The sequence below is a fragment of the Rhamphochromis sp. 'chilingali' genome (genome assembly GCF_963969265.1).
Source record: "Rhamphochromis sp. 'chilingali' genome assembly, chromosome: 14".
NCBI classification, from domain to species: Eukaryota; Metazoa; Chordata; class Actinopteri; order Cichliformes; family Cichlidae; genus Rhamphochromis; species Rhamphochromis sp. 'chilingali'.
The window spans coordinates 32,355,032-32,366,756 of NC_137941.1; the positions used below are offsets into that span (position 1 = coordinate 32,355,032).

Sequence of the window (11,725 nt, forward strand, 5' to 3'; positions counted from 1 at the left end):
CAGTATTTGTTTTGCAATTCATATTTCCCTCCTTTGGCTTTGAGCTTTAAAAGAAATTCTTGATACTATTCACAATAATAATATAAATTTCCCTGTTAAAAATACACAGACACACACACGTTACACAAACTCAGCAATGATCCTACTCAAACAAGTTTGGCACTGGGACGTTGCCATTTGTTTGGCATAGTAGAGCAACAGCACCCTCTCTTGATCCGATAATGCATCTTCATCAACATCGCCACGCTTTTTTCCTTTTCCTTTTTTTTAAGCTTGCTCCGAACAAGCTCTTCCCAAAACATCTGATTTTTTTGTGTCTATCCTGCACGTATTTTAGTGGAGGCACAGAGCCGGGTGCTACATCCTCATCATTCATTTAGATATTGCTCTGTGTCTTTATTCTGCACAGCAGCTCCCAGCAGACCCCCTCTGGCCCGTGTGGAACAGTAGATCAAAGGGAGACCTTTCAGAATAAAGGTCATTTTATTCAGGCTGAAGCTGCATGAAATATCACATATAAGGGTGCTTTTTTTTTTTTTTTAAAGAAAGAGAGAAATAAAGAAAGATGGGAAGCAAAACAGAAAGAGCACAAAGGGTGAAATATGCTTCTGGAGAAAAGTGGGTCCGAGCTGCCACGTAGATCTGGTGGTATAATTAGATATCACGTGTAACACGACAGCTCGAGCAACATTACCTTACTGAAAATAAACACATACGCACACAGGCTGCAAAAATGACAAGAAACTGAACTAATAATGGAACAAAGTGGATAAGAGAGGCACAAAGAGTTTGTGTTCTTACTCATATCTCGAGCTGTCACTGTCATCCATTTGAGTTCAGTTAGATCCTTTAAAAATCAGAAAACCTATCAGGGTAGAAACAGGTTGAACATGTGAGAACTCGTTTAGGCGTTTTATGTCTCCAACACACGCTGTGCCCAATCAAGAGACAAAATGTAACATCCCAGAGAAACAAAGTGCAAGAAATGTCAGATAAGCCAGAAAGGAACTTTAGTTTCTCAGCTAGAAAGGCACTCCAACTTGCTCCCACTCCTTTTGCCATTTTCTAAATTAAGCATGCAATCATTTCCAACTGATAACAAAGTACCTTTCATTTGTAATTTATGAGATTGTCTCCATCATCTACTCAGGAGGTGCTGACAAACTAGCGTGCAATACCAGCTGCGAGCGACGGCAGCGGTGGCTTGGCCCATCAAGTAATTCACAAATTAAAGGCTGTTGAGTTTAGCCATGTGACCTACATAAGGCGGATTAGCAGTGTGAAGTCTCTTCCTTATCACTTTGCAAGCTGCAAGCTGAAAGATGAGGTTAAAGAGTTGCCTCTGTTTGATGTATCGTGAGTCGGCAAGGCAAATTAAATTTCCGGGACGGCATTATAGGTTTATCAATCTCACAATGAATTCAATCAATTAACTCTGCGAGCCTTACATTCATTCATGATTCCAAGATTTATTCATGTAAAGCAACGGAACAGATTTAGAGAATGAAAACACGACGATCCAGGACGTGAATGTGAGATAAGAAATTAATTCAGGCGACGTAACAGAGGCAGTCAGGAAATTCGGCTGTGACTAAGAGGTCATTTTCTGCTGAGAACATCTATTGGTCCACCAAAATTCATCACTGTACTCTTGTTGTGTCCTCAGGACATCTCAAAATAAAAGGTCTGCTACGTGTGAAACCCCTTTTCTTCCCGTCATTTGGATGTCAGCATCAACTGAATTAACTGTAAGTAAGAGACAGCTAGAGTAGGAATTAACTTGACCTAGGCTTATTAATTCCAACACCAAGAAAAAAAGATCATCTGTGCCTTCACCTTTGAACCATGATAAACATAAATTGCTTGGTTTGGGGTTTTTAAATATATACATATATGTTTATGTCTGTGTTATCAAGACAGACTGGTTTTAATAAGCTCAGAGTTCCCCAAATGACAATTATTCTGCTTTGAATAATTTAATTCAACATTATTTATATGGTGCCAAATCACAACAAGAGTTGCCTCAAGGCACTTTATATTGTAGATTAAAAACCCCACATACAGAGAAAACAACAACAATGAGATGACTCCCTGTGAGCAAGCACTTGGCGACAGTGAAGGAAAAACTCCCTTCTAACAGGAAGAAACCTCCAGCAGAACCAGGCTCAGGGAGGGGCGGGGCCATCTGCTGCAACCGGTTGTTGGTGCTTTTTACTCATTTTTTGTTAGACAGCATAAACCCTAAATTAAATTACATACATGTACTTGCTGTTAGCAGCACTGTAAAATTATTCCCACTCATAGCACCTATCTTTAATACATATGTGTAGAGAAGTGTCTATGTTATAAGTAGTAGATTCCGGTAGAACTGAAAGACTAAAAAAAAACAACGAAGATAATGAGAGCTGTACACAATGTAAATGTGGGACCTTTGAAGGAGATGATCTTTCTTGTCATTTGCTACATATATATTGTTTCATATTAATATGAATTCAGGAATTCCTGATAAAATCCCAACCATAGTTCAGAACTGCTGAATGGCCTACCCGAGTACAGACCCAGCTAACCTCAAGAGTTCAGAACCCCTGTTTGAAGGGGGAGTTAACATTTCTTATTAAGAGGTCAATGCATTTAACAATTGCAAAGACCTCCAAAGATGCAAACCAGCAGCTAGTCTTAAAAACAAAACATAATTAGATGCATGAGGGTCAAATAGAGCCAGCCGAAGAAAGAGGTGCGATGAATACAGACAGCTGCAAAACGATTTTGAACAGACAAAAGAACCTGAAACTGTGTACAGAGACAAAAACTGAACAGAAACAGATGACAAATTAGCATAAGGAGATAGAAAATTCACATTACAAGAATTGCTACAAAAATGCTAAGTGACCAGAGAGAAGTGCAAACTGGTTGCAAACAGATGCAAATCCAAACAGACAATAAAAAAGCTGAATGTTTCGTCTTCTGTGTCTATCTGCATCTTTAAGTTGTTGCTATGGAGGAAAGGTTAAAGGCCTTTTTACAAGTCTGTCTTATAAATAATCCTTTCATGGACCTTAAAGCCTGGCTCAGGATTCGATCAGGTATCCACTCGCCAACAGCACACATAAACATCTGTGTGTAGGTGCTCTGCGTACCATCTGGGAGAATCAGTTTTTTACCATCTCGGCAGCAGATCTGTTCGGTATCACATGCAGTGACTCAGACTCGTCATCCATATCTCCTGGAACATAATGTCCCTGTATTGTGACACAGCCGTCCATTGGAGCAAACAATTAATTTAAGTCATTTTCTCTCATTTTTCTTTGTAAGACAAGCACCAGAGGTCATTCAGAAGACGGCAGACCCCACCTCGCCTTGCCCTGATCCCTGTGGTCTCCTAGTTAAATGCACTATTTTCTGCCAATCTTTGGTTATTACACAGATGAAAAATTTTGTATTTGTGCTCCTACTGGTTTGAAGTGGGTGAAGAGCAATATTTATATTGCATTCTGGTGACAGTTGGATTGCTGTTTGCTTATGCTGCCAACACAACCTGTCATATCTTGTTAAACCACACCCACACAGTAAAATGAACATTATTCTTTCTTTTTTTCCAATCGTAATGTCATTGTAAAGTGAAATACTGCAAGGTTACGAGTGATGTAATGTTACTTCAAAGTAATTTACAGTAAATTACTGACATCTGGTATCACCATCATTTTACTGTACTGTACAACGTGATCTGTCTTTGGAACCACAAAAATTGATCAGACAGTAAATGGCTGCACTGAACTGTGACACTGCAACTTTTTTGGTCTTTCTTGGACTCTTAACATCACATAGCCACATTTGAACTGGCCTAAGATCACAATTTGCAACAGAAAAGGCTAATATTTAAAAACCAAATTTTGAAAACGATACAAAAATTGGTATTCGCATGGATCACGCCTAATCCTTTTCTCCCTCGTTGCAGAGCTGAACAAACTAACATTAATAACTCCAGAGTCCAGGGAAGATTTATAATGTTGACCATGATTCTGTAATGTCCACAAATGATCTGTAGAGGAGGAACGTTCAATAAAAACATTCGATATCTACCTCGGCTGCTGTAAAGAATGCCTTCATCTCACTTTTTTCTCCTTTCATTGAGTTTTTGCTGTAAAATAAATAAAAAAAAACTGTTACCTTCTTGTGAAAAGAAAGGAGGCGGCGCAGTTTTCTGCTAATCAACCTTGTCAGCTTGACCCCTGTTGTTGTTGAAGGCTGTTACTATGGATACACGTGGGCATCAAAGAGAGAGAGCCCACTCCTTCTCTTCTTACCTGATGACGATCACACCGGTGATGACACAAATCACAGCGGGGGCGTTACAGAAATCTCTGAGTGTGTAATAAGTAAATGGAGTGGGCAAGAGCTTTCATTTCATTCCACTGTCCTTGTGCTTTACTTTTTGCCTCTCCTTCTTTTTGTCTACTCTTTCTTTCTTTGAGGTCTGTCTGCAAAACTGTCTTTTCCACCTTCTTCACTTCCTGTGAGTCATATTATTACTCCAGTGTCAAGCAGTAGGCATTCACTAATTAATGGATGATGTTTACACTGAACACAAACTGCATTCATTAGTGTGCTGCTCAATAAAATACAGATCTTATATTTTATTTACATTGCTAATCATCTGGTGTTATGCTCAGTTTTGTTCAAATGGAATTATGTACAAAAAGATGATTTCTGTGACTAATGAAGGGCTACACCATCATAACTGACATCTGATGATTCAGTTCTTTCTCCAACTTGATTTGGCCTGATTTACTGTATCTCCAAAGAGCACGTGTGACCAAGTTTGTTTGAGGTCAGGTTTGAAAGCATGAAAAAGGGAGAGAAAGAGTGGGGCTTTGGGACAAAGGTAGTCACAGATGAACTATTCTTGTATCTTTGTATGGCCTCTGCAGCCTTGGTTCCCTTGGTAACTTGTCAGCAGGATGTCAAAGTCCATGGTAAGCACTGTAAAGTAGTCTGGCGCAAGCACATTATGAATTAAAGAAGGGACTTAAGAAATTGAATTTTGTTTTCACTGTGACATATACAAAAGAGGCGGTGCATCCAAACAGTGTTGCCTGGCGCTGCTCCCGTGACTCGTGAAAGTTTGGTAGATGACTCAAAAGCAGGTCAGTTAGCTAAATTCCCAAGTGAGACCAAATCAAGGCCATCTATTCCCTGGACTACAGCAGAACATCTTCTAGACTGACAACATGTTATCTGCTGCCACAGTGTTTTCTCTTCACATTGGAGCCAAACCCATATGAGTCTAACCAAAAGTTATGTAATGATGGATTGAGGTCAGAAATCAACAGTGGTCCAGAGATGAGCTCTCAAACACACTTCATTCCACCAGGGAAATCTTCAAACAGCAAGTGTTCACCACTCACTGTCAGAGCTGGGGTTTGCATCAATTATTAGTCTTAAGTGCTTCATAGTGTTGTTTATAGCTCTTTAACTCCTTTCCAAAGGACCTGGTAGGCTATTAAGACACAATTAGGATGTTTGCTAAGACCATTAATCTCTGGCTCTCTTCCACAGTGTCTTTTGTCCCGTCTCCCTCCCCTTACCCCTAAACCAGTTGCAGCAGATGGTGACCCCTGAGGTTTCTTCCTGTTAAAAGAGAGTTGTTCCTTCCTTTTTCCTAATCTGACAGTTGGGGTTTTCTCTGTATTATTGTAGGGTTTTTTCATTACAATATCAAGCACCTCAAGGCAACTGTTGTTGTGATTTGGTGCTATATGAATAAAACTGAATTGAATTGAACTGAGTTGCTGCCTAAACTAAAGACGCTTGTCATATGTGTTGTAGCCAGGTGCAGCGCTACATGGTGAAGCTTTCATCAGTATTAACCAGATCTATGCCTCGACGAAGCAGAAATGCAGTCAGGTTTATGCTTGACCTCTAAAAGTTCAAGTTCGTCATGTCCTACCTGTCTGAGGATGAAGCTGGTGGAAGTGGTGCTGCCATCGGACCTCTTCAGTCGACTGCGTCTGGAGTAAGTCCCCCTGTTAGCCTAATGAAGGCAAAACAGACCCGCGAATGAACTCTGCTCTTTTATTTTATATTTGTGATTGTATTTTTGTTGGCCCTTCCCTTTATTTATCCCCCTCTCCTCTACAGGACAAACCCAAGGGCACCTTCCTTTCAGTAACCCCGTTAAAACCAGCATCTCAGTCTCTCTGGTTAAAGTGACGTTGATGCCAACCAGCTGTCTCTTGTCTGCTGTGATGACCTGATTATAAGAAGCCGGTCTTTTAATGCTTTCTCGGACTGTCACACTAAGGTCTATGATAAGTGCAGCTTTGCGTGAACACTGCCCCGATGTACGGATTCAGTTTTTTCTGACCTATTTTCACACACAAGCAATTTGTTTAAGTGCAGCGAGGGCATACTTCACTTGAGCAGGAAATGAGGTGAAATATAGTAAATGGTTGCAGCGCTTGGCTCTTATGACACTCTTGCGCCTGGTATCATATCCCTTTGTGACAGCAGAGGGAGGAATATCACTTTCAGTGATCCCATCTTAATTTTAAATTGCAGGCATGGCCAAACTATAACTTCAGAAAATCACAACACAAAGCAAAAGTGCCTTTGCTGTGTATAACGGTCTCTAACGAGGCCACTTTGCTGAGTTCTGTATTTACACACATTCTGTAGTAGATAATGTTTTATTTGCCTGATTAATGTACTGAATGTTCAAAAATTTCCCCCCACCCGGAGTAAAATCCTTAAAGTTAGTGACGTCAGCAGTTCAAAAACACAAAGAAATGTGATTCAAGCCCGAGCCTGAACCATCCTGAGCAGGATGAATTTCTGACCACAACTATTAGGCTACATAGTCTTGGGAAAATTAATTATTTCATTGATTATTATGCTTCATAATATCTGATTCCTATCTGATTCTTTCCTGGTAATCAAATAGCAGCACTCCCATTCATTACATCTAAGTGCGCACACAGTTACATTAACAATCTGCAAATGTTGTAACATTGAAAAAATATGGGAGGGGGTAAAGTACCTCCCTTCTCTGGAAAAGTTTTTTAAACTACCTCATGCATCACGAGCTGGGCTCCGTCATAAAGTGCTTAATAATTGAGCACCTAATTTCATTCCTTTTTGAATAAATCAAATTCACGCCACGCTGCAGATCCCGTGCAGTCTCAGTTTGACTAATAACACCTCGAGGACTAGTTGAAGATAATGAATGCATCCTCACCAAGACAACGAGCAGGATGACTTTTTTTTTCTTCCAATTATTATTATTATTATTATTAGGTATGTCATCGTAGTGTGGAGTAAGGGGGCTTCATTATCCCCCCGTGCATATTTGCATATATTTTAAGATTTGTCTTCATCATTAAAACATTTGCTACAGATTCTCGCTGTTTCACGTCATGTTTTTTTTTTCCTTTTCTACCTGAAACACGGGCTTCTGCATCCCCTCTGCTATCCCGTGACGGGTGTAGATGTGCCGGGACATCTCAGCCAGTTCGTCGGTCCAAGGCGGAGGCTGGCGCTCGGTGCCACTCCACTGGAAGTGCCGCTCCTCGGGCGGCGGACAGTGAACCGCCGGCTCCAGCTTTACTCCGATTCACGCCAGCAGAAGAGAAAAGACTTGGACGGCAGCTCGGACGTGTCCTCCTGCAGATCTTTACGGAGTGGACAGGGCACGTACATCAGATGTAGCCCTCCTCTTCCTCCCACACGCATCACACAGGGTTACAGGAGTGCTGCGTTCAAGGACGAAGTAGAACTTGAGAATTTCGTACACTCAGCGTGTGTCATTTGGAGGGCAGCCGTCAAAAGTCAAACTCAATTAGATAATATATTTAAAAACATTCACACTTGTGTTTATGTCACACGTAAAAAAAAACAACAACATTTTTTATAGCCTACTTTATATATGATATTCAACTTAACTCTATCCTCCACAGCCAGTGTTGGGAAGGTTACTTTTAAAATGTATTCCATTACAGAATACAGAATACATGCCCCAAAATGTATTCTGTAACGTATTCCGTTACGTTACTCAATGACAGTAACGTATTCTGAATACTTTGGATTACTTAATATATTATCATGCTTTTTACAACAACGTGAATGTACTATTGCTGTGTGATTTATTACTGTTACTGAAGTTCCGCGACTCCGAACTGTAGTAAAGGGACCTCTGACTAATACGGCGGGGTCCCTGTCGGCTCGTAGCCGAAAAATAGCTTTACTTTGTTGTGTGGGTCAACTCTGCTTGCGAGAGACAGAGAGAGGCGTTGAAAGACTGCTCCAACAGAACTTATTGTTTTCGGAGGAAAACACGAACACAGTGTACAGTCGAGCCTTAATAGCTTACTTACAACTGGGCTCGTCAGGCTGTCTTCTTGGCTGCAGTGGTTATTATTATATTTACATGCTTCCAGTTCCCGTTTTTGCTCGATGACAACTCGTACCTTTCCACTCCCCTTTTTCTCCCTCCTCGCGCTCACAGACACATAACGTGTATGGCAGTCCATTCTCCCTGCAACACGGACTACACTGCCCGTGATGCTACATTCTTTAGAGCTATGCTTGTAGCATTCTGCCTGTTAGCTTAGCACAACAACAACAACGAAAAGGCGCTCTCTCACCCAGGAAACACTAAGTCGCAGAGAGAGAGAGAGAGAGAGCGTTGCCCTGTAACCATGGCAACCGTAACGCTGCTGCCTGGAACAACAGAACGTAGCTGTCAAACAAAACCCAAACAGTCCTGACCCGCGACAAAATGAAACAGGAAAGTACCGCAGTGTAATCCATTTATTTCAACAAAGTAACTGTATTCTGAATACCACCTTTTTAAACGGTAACTGTAACGGAATACAGTTACTAATATTTTGTATTTTAAATACGTAACGGCGGTACATGTATTCCGTTACTCCCCAACACTGTCTACAGCAGGGACGTCAGCCTCATTTTACTTCCTGGGCCACATACAGATCATTTTCATCTTAATTAGTCAGTGGGCCGAACAAGCGAAACTTCCTTTTCTCTTGGTGTGAAGATGTTTAACTACACATTTAATCTAGTTTTATATACATAAAAAAAGAAGTGCAGTTCTAACAGCAAGTCTGGTTCGTCTACACGATAAATAAATGCTTTTGTAGTAAATGAAAGGAATCACAAATAAATAAATGTGCCGTAAACAGGTGCGGACCTAGAAGGGTGGCATGGGGTGGCAAGTGCCACCCTAAAATAATAATAATAGATTGGATTTATATAGCGCTTTTCAAGGCACCCAAAGCGCTTTACAATGCCACTATTCATTCACTCTCGCATTCACACACTGGTGGAGGCAAACTATGGTTGTAGCCACAGCTGCCCTGGGGAAGACTGACAGAAGCGAGGCTGCCATATCGCGCCATCAGCCAGCGATGATCCCTTGCCACCCCAAGTGCCACCCTAGTTTTGCATATGACAGTGTTGTTTATTAAAATAAGATAGCATTAACAGTTTGAGCGTAGTTGCAGTCAACAGCGAATATAAATGCTAAAACTTAATATATTGCATAGTGTTCCCCCCCCTGCACCATTAACAAATGGTTCAACCCATAGCAGGACCTGCTTCTTTCTTGTTTTCAGTAGCAAGCGATGTTTATGATCGTGCCAGAGCACATTTTGAACAACACCATGGGAATTTTGGATTTTACACAGGTGGTTGGATGTTAAACTCTGGAAATGGAAGGAAGATGAGTGTTATTAACCCTCTGTGGTCCACGCTGCACCTCCAAATCACATGACTGATATAAGCTGACATAGCAACAAGCTGCATTCAGCCCACTTTGAAAGTTCGGACTTCAAAGTTTTTTAATTTTAATTACAGGCCAGTAAATCCAGAGTTATGATAATATATATGAGCCACGCTTTTTTCTAAATACTGTCATCACGTTTGTGTGCGTGTGTTTTAAGCATTTTCTAAGGACAGCGCGAAAACAGTAAAGAAAGGAAAAAAGCCACCTCTTTCCTATCGGTGGAAAAATGTACCATGTTGCCCAATTTAAAAAAAAAGTCAACACGTGGGATTTGGTTGTTTAGGAAGAGGGAAAAGTTTTAGGAGTGAAGGTAACAGCAGCGAGACAGAGCGAGCGAGTGAGAGAGAGAGAGAGAGAAATTTTGATGTGGGAGATTTGTGACGTTTAGTGTGGAGTGTATACTTAGTGTGTTGTGTTGTCTTGTGTAGTTGTTCTGTTATGTAGTCGTTTTGTTTTGTGTGTCAGTGAGGGCACTAATGAATGTCACAAAGGCACATTTGCAACGTAAACACTGTTACTAAGTAGAAAACCAGCGGAGTGATACACCTCCTGTTGTCAGGCCTGCAGGTTTATCCCTGTGCTCTTCTGTCTTTTGGTGGACAAACTTTTTTTTTTTTTACTGACACACATCATTTGTGGGGCATCTTATTGCGACACCTGATTGTTCTCTCATTTTAGTTTCAGTAATATTTTTAAATGGTTGTACAAAATGAAAAAAACGGCAGGTGTATTGGCTGCATTTTTAGATAAATAGTTGTATATGTTTACAAAATGTACAATTTATATTTGCATTTCAAGTTATAAAAATTTACTCAACATGTCTGTGTTTTTTTTTTTTTACAGTAAAAAATACTACTAGGAGCTTAAGTTCTTTGTGTGATTTCAGATCAGTAATACTAATGCAGTATGTCAGTCAAAACAACTACATTCAGTTGAGCTGAATGTAGTTGTTTTTTGCCTGTAAAAAGGCAATTACAAGAAAATGGAACAAGATAGACCCACCATCACAGGACGAATGGATCAAAATTATAGATGAAATACAAACTATGGAACAATTGACCTACAGAATAAGAACTCAGGAAGATCAATACCATAAAAAGTGGGAGAAATGGACTGAGTACATAAACCCAACAGGTTAAAGACCAACATATTGATAATGAGAAATGATCAAACTGTAGAAACAAGGAGATCCAACATGTTTTTTTGTTATCCTACCTGTTGTATTTATCTTTTTGTTGTTGTTGTTGTTGTTTTGTTGTTACCCCCCTACCCCATGTATAATGTTTAAAGAAAAACAATAAAAAGAAAGTAAAATAAATAAATAAATAAATTCAGTTGAAAAGAGTTCTGAAAAGAAAAAATAAAATTAAACAATCTGAGGGTGAAATACAAACGTAAACTCAAAAGGAGTCAAAAATGGCCGGTTGTATTTTAGACCTCAGAGGGTTAATCCAACAAATCATGAAAAATTAGGTTTACATTTTTGTTCATGACAGTGCAGATTTCTGACATTTTGTGTAATTTAAGCTGTAACAATGTGATTGTTTTATAACAAAAAACAGTGAAACTTAAGTTAGACTTGTGTTTGTAAATGAAGCACCTCATGTTGTGTAACTTTCTGGATTTTATACTTATTGGCTACATATTTATTTATCATACAGGCTATACAGTACATAAGGTCAAAACTCACATGTTTTATGTAACTAAAGTGTGTAATTATGTGGGCAACAGCCAATAATTAAGTTATAGACTTTATTTATATGAAAAACTTGTATACTTACTGCATTTGAATCATTTTAACCATATGTAACCACCTGCATGAGTGGGTTTTTTTTTTTTTTTTTGGGGGGGGGGGGGGGGGGGGGGTTTCGATTTAGCCACCCCATTTGATTTCTTTGCCACCCTCATGCCACCCTAAGAAAATTTCTC

At 39.9% G+C, this 11,725-nt stretch overlaps 1 protein-coding gene across 2 annotated transcripts in view; it reads right to left on the reverse strand.

Moving 5' to 3' along the window:
* Positions 1–8,514, reverse strand: part of cacnb4a (calcium channel, voltage-dependent, beta 4a subunit) — a 34,008-nt gene extending 25,494 nt beyond the window's left edge. For both annotated transcript variants that reach the window (XM_080903448.1, XM_080903447.1), the window contains exons 1-3: positions 8,370–8,514; positions 7,436–7,748; positions 5,948–6,031 (exon numbers count right to left, since the gene is read on the reverse strand). In XM_080903448.1, coding sequence (XP_080759574.1) covers positions 5,948–6,031; positions 7,436–7,498 — 147 coding nt within the window. In that variant the 5' untranslated portion in view covers positions 7,499–7,748; positions 8,370–8,514. The remainder of the gene's footprint in view (positions 1–5,947; positions 6,032–7,435; positions 7,749–8,369) is intronic.
* Between the last annotated feature and the right edge of the window lie 3,211 nt (positions 8,515–11,725).